The sequence below is a fragment of the Mustela nigripes genome, chromosome 17 (genome assembly GCF_022355385.1).
Source record: "Mustela nigripes isolate SB6536 chromosome 17, MUSNIG.SB6536, whole genome shotgun sequence".
In the NCBI taxonomy this organism is placed as follows: domain Eukaryota; kingdom Metazoa; phylum Chordata; class Mammalia; order Carnivora; family Mustelidae; genus Mustela; species Mustela nigripes.
In genome coordinates, this window is record NC_081573.1 from 9,800,378 (window position 1) to 9,811,535 (window position 11,158).

An 11,158-nucleotide genomic window follows, 5' to 3' on the forward strand; every position below is an offset into this window, starting at 1 on the left:
CACACAGACACGGGTCAACAAAATCACACACACAGGACACCACACGGACATGGGCCAAGAGTCACACACACACACGCCACACGACACAGGTCACCAAAATCACGCACACACCACACCACACCAACACGGGTCCAGAGTCACACACACACCACACCGTTGCAACACATCACACACAGGTCAACAAAGTGATACACACCACAAGGTCATGCCCAACCCATCACACAGACACAGGTCAACAAAGTCACACATATCACATGGTCACACACCACATAGACACACCATCAGCTGAGTGACACACACACCACTGTCACACACACAACACACATCACACTAACGTGTGATGCACAGGTCAACAAAATTGTACGCAAAAAGACGAACAACCCACACTCATCACACAGACCCACAGAGCAGCTCGGCACACGTACCACCATGTCTTCTGCGACACACAGACATACAGGTCACAAGGGTCACACACTCCATGACCGTCACACACACACCAGGATGGCCACAGATATTCACACAGAAACAGACACATGGCTATACACAGATTCACATACACCACACACACCAATTCAGTGCCACACAGAAACAAAGACGCACCATCCCCAATCACAGACAGAAACCCACCCACACAGACGCAGAAGGACACTGAGGCTCACAATCGAAGGCAGACACACAGACTCTACGCCATCTAGGAACAGAAGCCCACCCAGACACACCCCTGCACAGCCAAGTCCCACACAGGCAACACCCAAAGCACCCAGTGTCCCACAGACACGCACCAGAGACCCCACGTGCACACTGCTCCCACGCTCACAGAGCCAGAGACGCACGTGTGGCACCCACACAGACAGCCACCATGAGACCACAAACACATGTGGACCCCCCCCACACACACACACACGGGTCAGCCCACACAGCGGCACGCTCAGACCCGAAGGCTGGCTGGGTGAGGGGCTGTGTCCGGCTGAGGTGGGCCCTGGGAGCTGAAGCCTCCCTGGGCCCCCACTGTTCCTGCCACCATCGGTCCAGCTGTCTGACTGTCTCCCCCCATCCACGCACTTCTCACGCCTTGTGTGGGCATGCACGAAATGGGCACGGCTCGGGCCTACTTCTGCTACCATCTCCCCAGAGACGGGGCTCCCGGCCTCCTTCAGGCCCACAGGGCTGCAAGGTCTTGCTCACTGACGTCTTTGTTGTTCCATCTGTCTCTAGCTCCAGATACCTCTGTTTCTGAGGGTCTGAGTTTCTGTCTCTGTCTTGGGGCATCTCTGTCTCTCTCTGTCTCGGGGTATCTCAGGCTCTCTGCGTCTCTCTCTCTCCCATCGCCTCTGTCTCCTCACCCCCCATCACCCCGGCCCCCTGGGCTGGGGTTTAACCAGTTGTTTTGATTTCTCTAAGCTGCTCTGGCCGCCTCGGGAGCCGCCTCGGGCCTCGCCCCCCCTTCAACAGCCCCTTCATCCCTCACCCAGCACCCCCTCCCCTTAACACAATCTGCACAAGTGGAATGAAAATTGATTTTTTTTTTAAATTTCATATCTTCTCCGGGGCTCTGTCTAAAGAGGAGAGAGACGCGGCCCGAGACCCTTCTCCTGCCGCCACCCCCGCACACGCGCGCACACGCACACACCCAACAGGCACACACATCATGCCTGGACACGCACACACACTCCCACACTCCACCTGCCCCCACCCGGAGACACACCCCTCCCTGTGCCACACACCCACGAGGACACAGCTGTGCGCGTAGCAGACACACAGGCAGACTCCCGCACACACTCTCCAGGCACCCCCAGTAGGCACACTTCACACACCCTGTCCCATCCTGGCGCACAGAGCCCAGCTGACGCGCTGTGGCACGCACGCACACGCGCACACACACATGCCTGTCCATACAGATCACAGCCACTTCTAAGCATACACGAGTTCGAGGGAGGCCCCACTATGGGCACCAAGGAGGTCCCTGGGGCTGTCCCCGGGCAGACAGGGTCAGGAAGGTGACGGGGGCTTTCCTGCCTGGACTTGCCACCTGCAATCCCGAGGTCACCCCACCTCCCGACATGACCTGCATCAACCAAATGCTGTAGCATGACCCGGGCGGGGTGTCTCCGTGCCTGGGGTGTAGAGTGCGTGTGTGCGTACGTACATACATGTACACACAAGCACGCACACCACTCACTACTTCTCCCAAAGCCACACACTGTCGTGGCCCCAACAGGCTAGTGCCTTTGCTGGCTCGCTCATGCCCACACGGACACACAAAACACCAGGATGGAACCACACACACCTGGGCACCCGCAACACACAGGCCGCCAGAAGCCACACAACACATGCAGCGGCGCCAAACACATGGCCGTGCTCCCATGTCATCCCAGACGTGCAGCCTCACGAGCCACTGGGCATCCGCTCCCTGGAGCAGGGCACACAGACCCCATCCAACCATCACACGCAGACCCACACCCACAAGCACATGAAGACTTCAACGCTCTCCATCGCCCACACAGAATCATTTCCTGGCCAGTCCCAGACTTGGACACAGCCCGCAGGCTCAGAGGCACAACGGCCGCCCCAGAACACAGAGCCCATGACCAAGCAGGCCCCCACGGGTGGCGGCTGTGATGCCCAGGTCTGGGGGGAAGGGTGGTCGTAAGCACCACCATCCCACACCTGCTCCTTCCCTGAGGTCCACACACCCACACTCACCAGCCCGGTGCGGGGGGTCTGGCACCCACTCTGTCCTCCCACCAGGCCTCAATCGGTCTCCTTGCCTTCAGGGAGATGTGCTCCCTGGTCACTGAGACACACCACCCGCCTGGCCAAGTCCAGACACAGCCCAGTTTCAGGCAGTCACCCCAGACGTTCACAGCACAGCATCACACAACAGTCACGCACAGGCTCACAGACACGGCTCCGGGGGCTTCTCCTGCTCCCACGCTCACGCACCTGTGCTCGGGACGCACACTCACCGCCACAGGTCACACCTACGTGGACTGCCACACAAATCCCAGTCACACAGAGAGAGCCCCCCCCATGCAGTGTCACACACTGAGACAGCTGGAGACACACAAACACACAAGGGCACGCGGGCCAGAAGGTGCACTGTGCAAGAGACAGAAGGACAGACTGGCAGACAGACAAGGCTCTGGTTTCCCAGCCTGGAGAAGGTGTGTCTGTGACAGGCGGTTTGGGGTCGTTTGGAGGATGGAGTTGGGGCAGAGGTGGAGACCTCATACCCACCCTCTCCCCCACTCCCTGTCTCTCCCTGGAGCTGGTGTCTCTGTCTGTCGTGGGTCTCTGGGTCCATCCAACCCCCTCCCTGTTCCTCCCTCCCTCTCTCTCTGAGTCCCAGTGTCTGCACAAACGTCCCTGGGGCTGTGGCCAGCACGCGGAACCATGTCAGTTGGGGGGTGGGGGGAGAGCATCCCCGGGGAGGCAGGAGCTGCAGTGCCACGCACCCCGCCTACCAAACAGAACTGGGGGAAGGGAGGGGAGAGGCGCAACCACGGAACGGAGCTCAGGCGGCTTCCCTATCCCCTGCCAGCATCCTCCTGCCCTTCCCCTCAGAGACCCTAGAGAAGGAGGAAGCATGGCCGGGGATGGAGGGGGAAACAGGGAGCAGGAGAGACATGGGCGGCGCGTAGAAAGAGAAGCAGGAAGCAACACCTACCGGGAGACAGATGGGGACAGAGACCAGAGGGACACGCAGAAAAGATGGGAGAGCAGAGAGTCCTGCAAAGACAGGGAAAGAACAAGACCCCGGTGGGGTCTTGTTGGTGGTGGAAGGTGGGGGTGGTGCGGAGAGCCAGGGGAAACCCGGAGAAGGGGAGCGAGTCAGAGCAGCCGGGACAAAGTGAATTAGGGAGCTAGGGAGCAGAGGTCGGGAAGAGAGATTGCTCCAAGGAGGGACCTGGGTGAGAGAGGAAGGAGAGGAGGGGCAGAGAGGCGGAAAATTGAGGGATTAGGGCAGAGGCGAAGGAGTGGACAGGGAGGGCAGGGGGCTGCTGGGCAGAGACACAAGTCAGCGGGGAGAAGTACAAGTATGGGTTCAAGGCCAGCGTCATGCCCAGTTGCAGTCCTTGGGGGGGGGTCTGTGTTGCAGAGGTTTGACGGGGGGGCCCCTGGCTGTCACCCCAACTCCTTCCCCTCCAGATCTCTGCCTGGCCAAGACCAATTCCCAACTCCCCCCTCATCCCAAACCCCTACCTCCTACCAAGGCTCCTTAGTCCCAGCATCCTCCCCCCAGCTCAATCCCACTCCCCAGGCCCCACCCAAAGGCAGGGCTGGACCTTTTGGCCCCAGGCCTTGCACCACAGACAGTGACAGACGGCTACAGGAGCAATGACTGTGACTGGTGGTGGGGTAGAGGGACAGAAAGCAGAAGGCAAGCGTGGCCAGCTAATCCCAGGAGCTCTGGGACTCAGGGGCACCATGGATCCTGTTCATAGGACTTGGCACCAAGTATGTGCTCAGGAAATATTGTTTAAAGGAAATTCAGATTAAAAGGAGCAAGGCAGGGAGACAGAGAGATAGGGCATCAAGGGACAGAAAACCAGAGACCAAGGGATAGCCAGACCCGGGGTTAAAGGCCTATAGACAGGAGACAGGAGGGCGAAGGAATGGAGACAGGAATGGAGCAGAGAGGCAAAGGGACAGATGGGGAACTGAGGCACAGAACACAGGGGGACAGGGAAACAGATGGGGAAATGGGGGAGAAGGGAGTGACTGAGGGTCAGAGAAAATGAGCAGATAAATGGGGTCAAAGACCCAGGAAGGCCAAGTTGAGACTCAGAAAGGGAAGAGAGTGGGTAGGAAGACAGGAAACAGAGGGCAGGGCCTGAGAGCCTGGGGCCAGGTGTGCGGCCTGGGTCAGCTGGAGCTGAGTGCCCGGGGTTCAGGGGATCCCATGAGGGCCAGCAAAGGGCCGGGGTCCGGCTAGGCTAGGGGAGGCTCGGGGCTCCAGGGGCGTCGCACGGTGCTAATTCAGCTCCATCGATCAGATGGGATGAGAGCAATAAATTATTGTGACAAGATGCAATCCTGGCCCTCGTTCTGCCGCCGAGGCAGATCGATCCCTGTCCCCAGCCCCACACCCGGGCCTGTGCCCAAGCCATGGCCCAGACGCCTCTGCCCATCTCCTCCGTTCCCCCACCTCACACACTGCTGCTGCCAGCCAGGTGGGGCAGCACCCCTGGGGAAGAGGAAGGGAGCCTTGGAGGGAAGACCAGCCCCTATCTGTCCCAGCACCTCTGGCACCCTCACCACCCCATCCTCGCCAAGACCTGGGAGGTAGCAATGGCCAGGATGCCCATTTCCCAGACGTGGAAACTGAGGCTCAGATAAGGAAAGTAACTTGGCCGAAATCCCACAGGGGTGGGTGGGGCGGCCTGGCTCAAATGTAGGTCAGCATGACTTCAAGCCCCCCAAAACCTGCACTGCCAGAAAGAACAAGGGACCCGGAAAAAGGAGGAGGGGGGAGGCAGAGAGAGCCTGAGAGAGAGAGTACAGGACACAAGGAAAGAGATGATAAAAAGAGATAAGGTACAGAGACAGAGAGAGAGAGAGAGAGAGAGAGAGAGAAACACAAAGAATGAAAAGACAAGGAGGTAGGAAGAGACAGCAAAAGAGTCTCAGCTTGGGAGACAGTCAGGGACGAGGCCCGGGCCGCAGAGATGGGAGAGAGGAAGGGAACAAAGACAGGGCAGGCAGAGAGGGATGGAGCTGGGAAAGCAGCCTGTGGAGTGATGGGTAGTTCTGGAGAGCAAGGTGTGTCTGAGGGGACAGGTGTGTGGTGGCAGGATACAGGCGGCCTGGCTGCAGGTGGGAGGGAGTCCCCCTCAGCGAGAGGCCAGGTGTGCCAGCAGGGAGGCAGGGGCGTCGGAGGGCAGGAGTGGGGGGCTGGCAGGAGGCTGGGGTGCAGGAGAGCTGGCAGGCGATGCTCGAACGACAAGGTGGGCAGATGTGTCCATGGAGGAAGGAGGTCACTTAACAGGCAGGTGTGGGAGCTAGGGACACCTGGGTGACGGAAGTCAGACGGCCTCCAAGATCGACCAGCTCCTGAGACCTCCAAGAAATGACTGCATTTCCCTGGGCTCAGTTTCCTTCTCTGTACAGTGGGGAGAAGAGTAAGGACGTGCCTCATACGGGCCTGGAGAGGATGAAAGGAGACCGTGGTTAGGAAGAACCGAGAACACTGCCTGTCACAGAGACCGGTGGGGGCGGGGGTGGAATAAGCGGCCACTGGAGGAGGAGCCTGGCAGGCTCCAACAGGAGAGTGCTCCACTCTTGATAGCATTGTGAGTTCGAGCCCCCTGGGTGTAGAGGTGACTTAAAAATAAAATCTGGGGTGGGGGGGAAGCAGGAGTTGGGAACTTGGGAGGAGCAGGCACGTGCTACTCCAGGGGTGGTTGGTGGACCAGCTTGTGAGGAAGGCAGAGTCTCAGGCTCCATCCCAGCCCCGCTGCACCAGAATCTCTGGCGTGAGGCCCTGAGCTCTGGGTCCCGGCAGGCCCTGAAGGGGTTTCCAGTTCCCGCCAAAGTCTGAAAACCTCTGGCATAAGGGAGTGTGTATGATGTAGCAGGCCGGTGCAGAACAGCTGGGGGCAGGTGTTCCAGGTGTTTAACAAACAGCACAGGTGATGCCCTTCCATTAAGGTGTTCCCTGAGCAGGCAGAGGGCTGGTGACGCCTTCCGTGAAAAGGGACAGGCATCTCCGGAGAGGAGCAGGGCGGGAGACAGGAGAGGGATCTCAGGGTGGGCTCCAAAGGTGTGGGGGTGACAGCTTGCATGAGCCACTGGTGCGGACAAGCACAGCTGGGACAGGTGGCTGTGAGCTGTGGGGTAGGTACACGACGTCTGAAAAAGCCACAAAGGCAGGCGCCTGGCTGGCTCAATCAGTAAAGCCTGTGACTCTTGACCTCAGGGTCCTGAGTTCAAGCCTCACATTGGGCAGGGAGCTTACATTTAAAAAACTTTTATTTTTTAAAGAAAAAGCTATGAAAGGACAAGAGTTACATCGCATGGGGAGACGTGAGGGAGACTCCATGTTGGGTCTGGATGTTATGTCGGGGGCAGGAGCAGGTGTTCCCTTGGGGACAGTCTGGGGACGGATGCCAGGGGTAGGGCAGAGGCCCACTGGAAAAGGTGGATTAAGGAGGGGGTGCAGATGGGGAAGTCTCAGCATCTGTGAGGGGAGGGGTGGAACCCAAGCGGGTGATGCCTGTGGGCAGACAGGTGAGGGAGGTGCAGACATACTGGTGTGAGCTTGGACAGCAAGGAAGGAGGAAGTGAGAAAATGGGGAACTTGTGTGGGTAAAGAAGAGAAGCAGACGATGCCGGAGGGACAGGTGTGGGGAAACAGGTATACAGGTCAGACAGGACCCCGTGGCCAAAGACAGATTCCCTGCCCCAACCTGTGCCTGTGAGAAGGGGCAGTGTGTGTGAGATGGTGAGATGAAGGAGAAGCAGAGACAGAGAGACACCGAGAAGAAGGTGAGCAGCAAGTATGAAGGCAAGACAGGTGACTTTCAGAGGATGAAAGCTTGTAGGAGAAGGACAGGAGGAAGGAGGAAACACCAGATACCCAGGGACCACTGTACGTGTGAGCGGTCAAGATGTGCTGAGGTCAGGAGACCCAGGGGTTAGGTGCACATGTTGTCTGGGATGAGTTACCCGGAGGACAGGTGTGGGCAGGGCAGGCGGAAGTAGGTATCTCTGTGAGAGATGGGAGGGTGGGGGAGTTAGGGGTGGGGGAGTTAGGGACCTGCAGAGAGCACTGGGGTGAGGCAGATGTGTTTGGAAGCCCCTGTGGAAGGACCAGGATGGGGTGGCCCAGGTGAGCACCGTGAGGGAGAAGAATGTGACCAGAGAGGTGGGAGGGGGCAGGTGTGACCTGAGGGCAGATTAAGAGAAGGCTCGGGTCCATGTTGCTGAGCTAAGGAAGGTGTGTTAGTGTGTGCGGGCGCGCGCGCGCATGAAAATATGGTAACAGGTACTGCTTGAGGGGAGGCAGAAGCAAAGAAATATGAAAGTGTGAGAACTAAGTGTGTTTGAAGCTTTAGGGGACATGTGGGGTGATACAGGGGCAGGTAGGAAAGGGACAGAACAGCACGAAATGAGACTGATGCAGGGATTCAAGCGGGAAGGGCAGATTCTGGAGAACAGGTGTTACCTGGAGGGGCAGGTAAGAAGGGCCGTGTGTTACCTAAGAGACTATGGGCATCTCTGGGGCACGTTTCAAGGGACAAGTGTTAACCTGGAAAAACTACTGAGAGGAAACAGGTGGTACCTACAGGGACAGATGAAGAGGACAGGTCACCTGCAGGGGACAGGTACAAGGAGTCTGATGTTACCTGGCCATCCAGATGTGGGGAACTGAAGAGAAAACGTTAAGGTGACAGGTGTGCAGAGGGGCAGGTATGAGCAAAAGGTGTTACCTGAGGCCACAGGTATGTGCAGTGTGGCTCTTCAGGGCCATCTGAGGCCTTGGTTTCACTCACTTCCCTCCCCTCCCCTCCCCTCCCCAGGGGCCCGTTCTAGCCCTGGGATCTCTTCCCCGGGCTTTGGAGCCAGGCAGGGGCAGGGCACATGGTTAGCTCCCCACTCATGAGCTCTGGGCTCAGCGAGGCCGGCAGGGCCTGCCCGGCAGCCGGGCTCCTGAGGCTGCTTGGCAATGCGGAGCGCGTCTGGGCCTCGGCGGGCCGGCCGGGCAGGGGGAGCGGGCGGGGGGGCCGTTTAGCCGTGATAGATCCGCGCGCCGCTTGTCTCTTAATCTCCGGAGCGACCGATCGATTCGCTATTTCCCTTTGTTGCCAGAAAATTCGATCCTGGGCCTGGAATTAGGTCCCCGGCTTAATCTGAGCGGAAACCAGCGAGGGGGAGACAGAGACAGAGATGCTGGGAGAGACAGAGACAAAGAGATAGTAAGAGACAGAGAAAGGCAGAGACAGAGAGACAGAAAGAGATGCTGAGAAAGACGCGAAGAGAGAGACGCACAGAGATTCTGAGACAGTCCAAGAGTTGGACCAAGAGGAAGAGAGAGATGCTGCTGCCAGAGACACAGATAAAGAGCCCAAAAGAGACAGAGAGAGATCCTGGGAGTTAGAGGTGGACACGGAGGTGCCCAAAGAGAGAGAGACACGGTAAGGAGAGACCCAGCCAGAGAAGACACAGCAGAGGTGGCCCTGCACGGTCCTGGGACAGTGCTGGAATGACAGAGAGGGGACACAGCATACTCAGCCGCCAGTCCCCAGAAGGACTCAGCCCCCCGCAAACCCCGAAGGTCAGGGCTAGACCTGCACTCCCAGCCCCAAAGTGTGCAGACCCATTTATTGGCCCAATGTCCTTCCCACAGGCCATGCTGAATCCCCTACACCGGATATCCACGCCCCAAATATCTAGAGCCAACTGTGCATACCCTCAGCCTTGAGCTCCAGCTCCAAACCCAGACCTCCCAGCTCACCCCCATCCAAACCTACATACTACCACACAGCCCCAAATGTCCACTCCCCTTGGCTGACCCACAACCCCAGTCAACTCTCAACCCCAAATATGCAGTCTCTTGGCTCTGAACCCCCAGGTCCCAAATTCCAAGTCCTCAGTCCTGGCCCCTAGCCCCCCATCTCACCGCCCCAGGATTCTAGCCCCAAAGGTCCAGGCCCACCCTCAGGTGTGCCCCCCAGCCCCGGTTCCCAAACCGACCCCGGCTCTCCCGGCCCCCACCCCTCACACTCTCGCACGCGCTCCTCCGCCCCCGCGTCCCGGGCCCCAGCTCCGAGCGCGCACCTCCAGCCCTCTCCCCCTCCCACCTCCCCAGAGCCGAGCGCTGCCCCACCCGCCGCCTCCGCGGGGGCAGACGACCCCGCCCGCCTTCCCCGCCCCGGGCTCCGCGGCCAGGCTCCGAAGGTCCCCCGGGAGCACCTCCCGCGCCCCGCCCCCTCCCCGCCCCTGCGCCGGTCCGCGGCGCTCACTCACTTTCCGGGGTTTGCGCCTCCGCTCCGGTCCGGCGACAAGTGTTTAAAGTTGGGATCCCGCGGCCATGGTCCCCGCGGCGTCCTGGGGAGCGGGCCCCGGGGTGGGGGGCGAGGCCGGGCGGGGGTGGGGGGGCGACGCCCGGGGTCCCGGGGGGACAGAACGGAAGCGAGAGTAGAGGAGAGACCCGGACCCAGAAGGACGGCCGGGGACCCGGAGAGGGGGGCCGCGCGGGGACCGGGAGGCGCGGAGAGGGGCCCGCGAGAGAGAGGCGCGGGGAGAAACGCGGGCCGCCGGGCGCGGGGCGGGGGCGCGGGGCGTGGGGGTCGCGGGCGGCCGGCCTGCCGAGCCTCCTGCGCTTCCTCCTCCTCCTCCTCCTCCCTCTGCTCCTCCGCGGCGCGCGGCGCGCCTCCGCCCTTGCGGCCGCCGGGCCGGCTCGGCGCGCAGATATATGGAGGCGGCGGCGGCGGCGGGCGCTGCGGGGGAGGGGGCGGGAGCGCGATCGATGGAATATAATTTTCCTCAAACTCGGAAAATAAAGTTCAGAGCTGATCAAATTTGAAAACAGATGTCGAATCGCGACTCTAAATAAGGTTCGATCCCGGGACTGAGGGAGTGGGAGTGGGGGCGGGGTGGGTGGAGAGGTGGAGAGACACCCCCCCCCCGCCCCGCCCCGCCCCTCCCCTCCCGAGGAGGGCACTCGGACAAACCCACCCGCGGGCGGGAGGTGGAGGTAGCAATTACGCGTCTGGGACCTCCTCCTGGACACGCGAAACCGAACCCGGACACACAGGCCCAGGACGTCGGGACGCACGGATACACTGGCACTGACAGTGCCAACACACACGCAGGACGCAGGGCTCCACAGCCTAGCGGGCACTGGGACACACAAACCTGACACACAGATGTGCCCTGACCCACACACTCACAACCACAGTGACATGCAGTTACACTCCACCTCCTAACACACAAGCCTGGGCCCTATGGACAGACACAGCCACATTCCCCTGCAGGGGCCTATGGGTCGCAGGAACTCACCACACCCGCAGCCACCGGGAAGGGCCGGGATCTGCTCCCACTGAAATAACCAGAGAACAACCCCTGGCCTGAGGGCCCTGAGACCCCAGCACCCTCCCCCCACCCCCCCGTCCCCTGAGGTCAGTGGGGGTTGGTGCAATCTTGCTGAGCTGCC

At 60.2% G+C, this 11,158-nt stretch overlaps 1 protein-coding gene across 1 annotated transcript in view; it reads right to left on the reverse strand.

The window, feature by feature from the left end:
- The window catches only part of ERFL (ETS repressor factor like), a 34,559-nt gene that overhangs the window by 5,491 nt on the left and 17,910 nt on the right, over positions 1-11,158 (reverse strand). Inside the window, exon 3 of the mRNA XM_059383404.1 lies at positions 9,970-10,442. Within this exon, the coding sequence (XP_059239387.1) occupies positions 9,970-10,442 (473 nt within the window). The remainder of the gene's footprint in view (positions 1-9,969; positions 10,443-11,158) is intronic.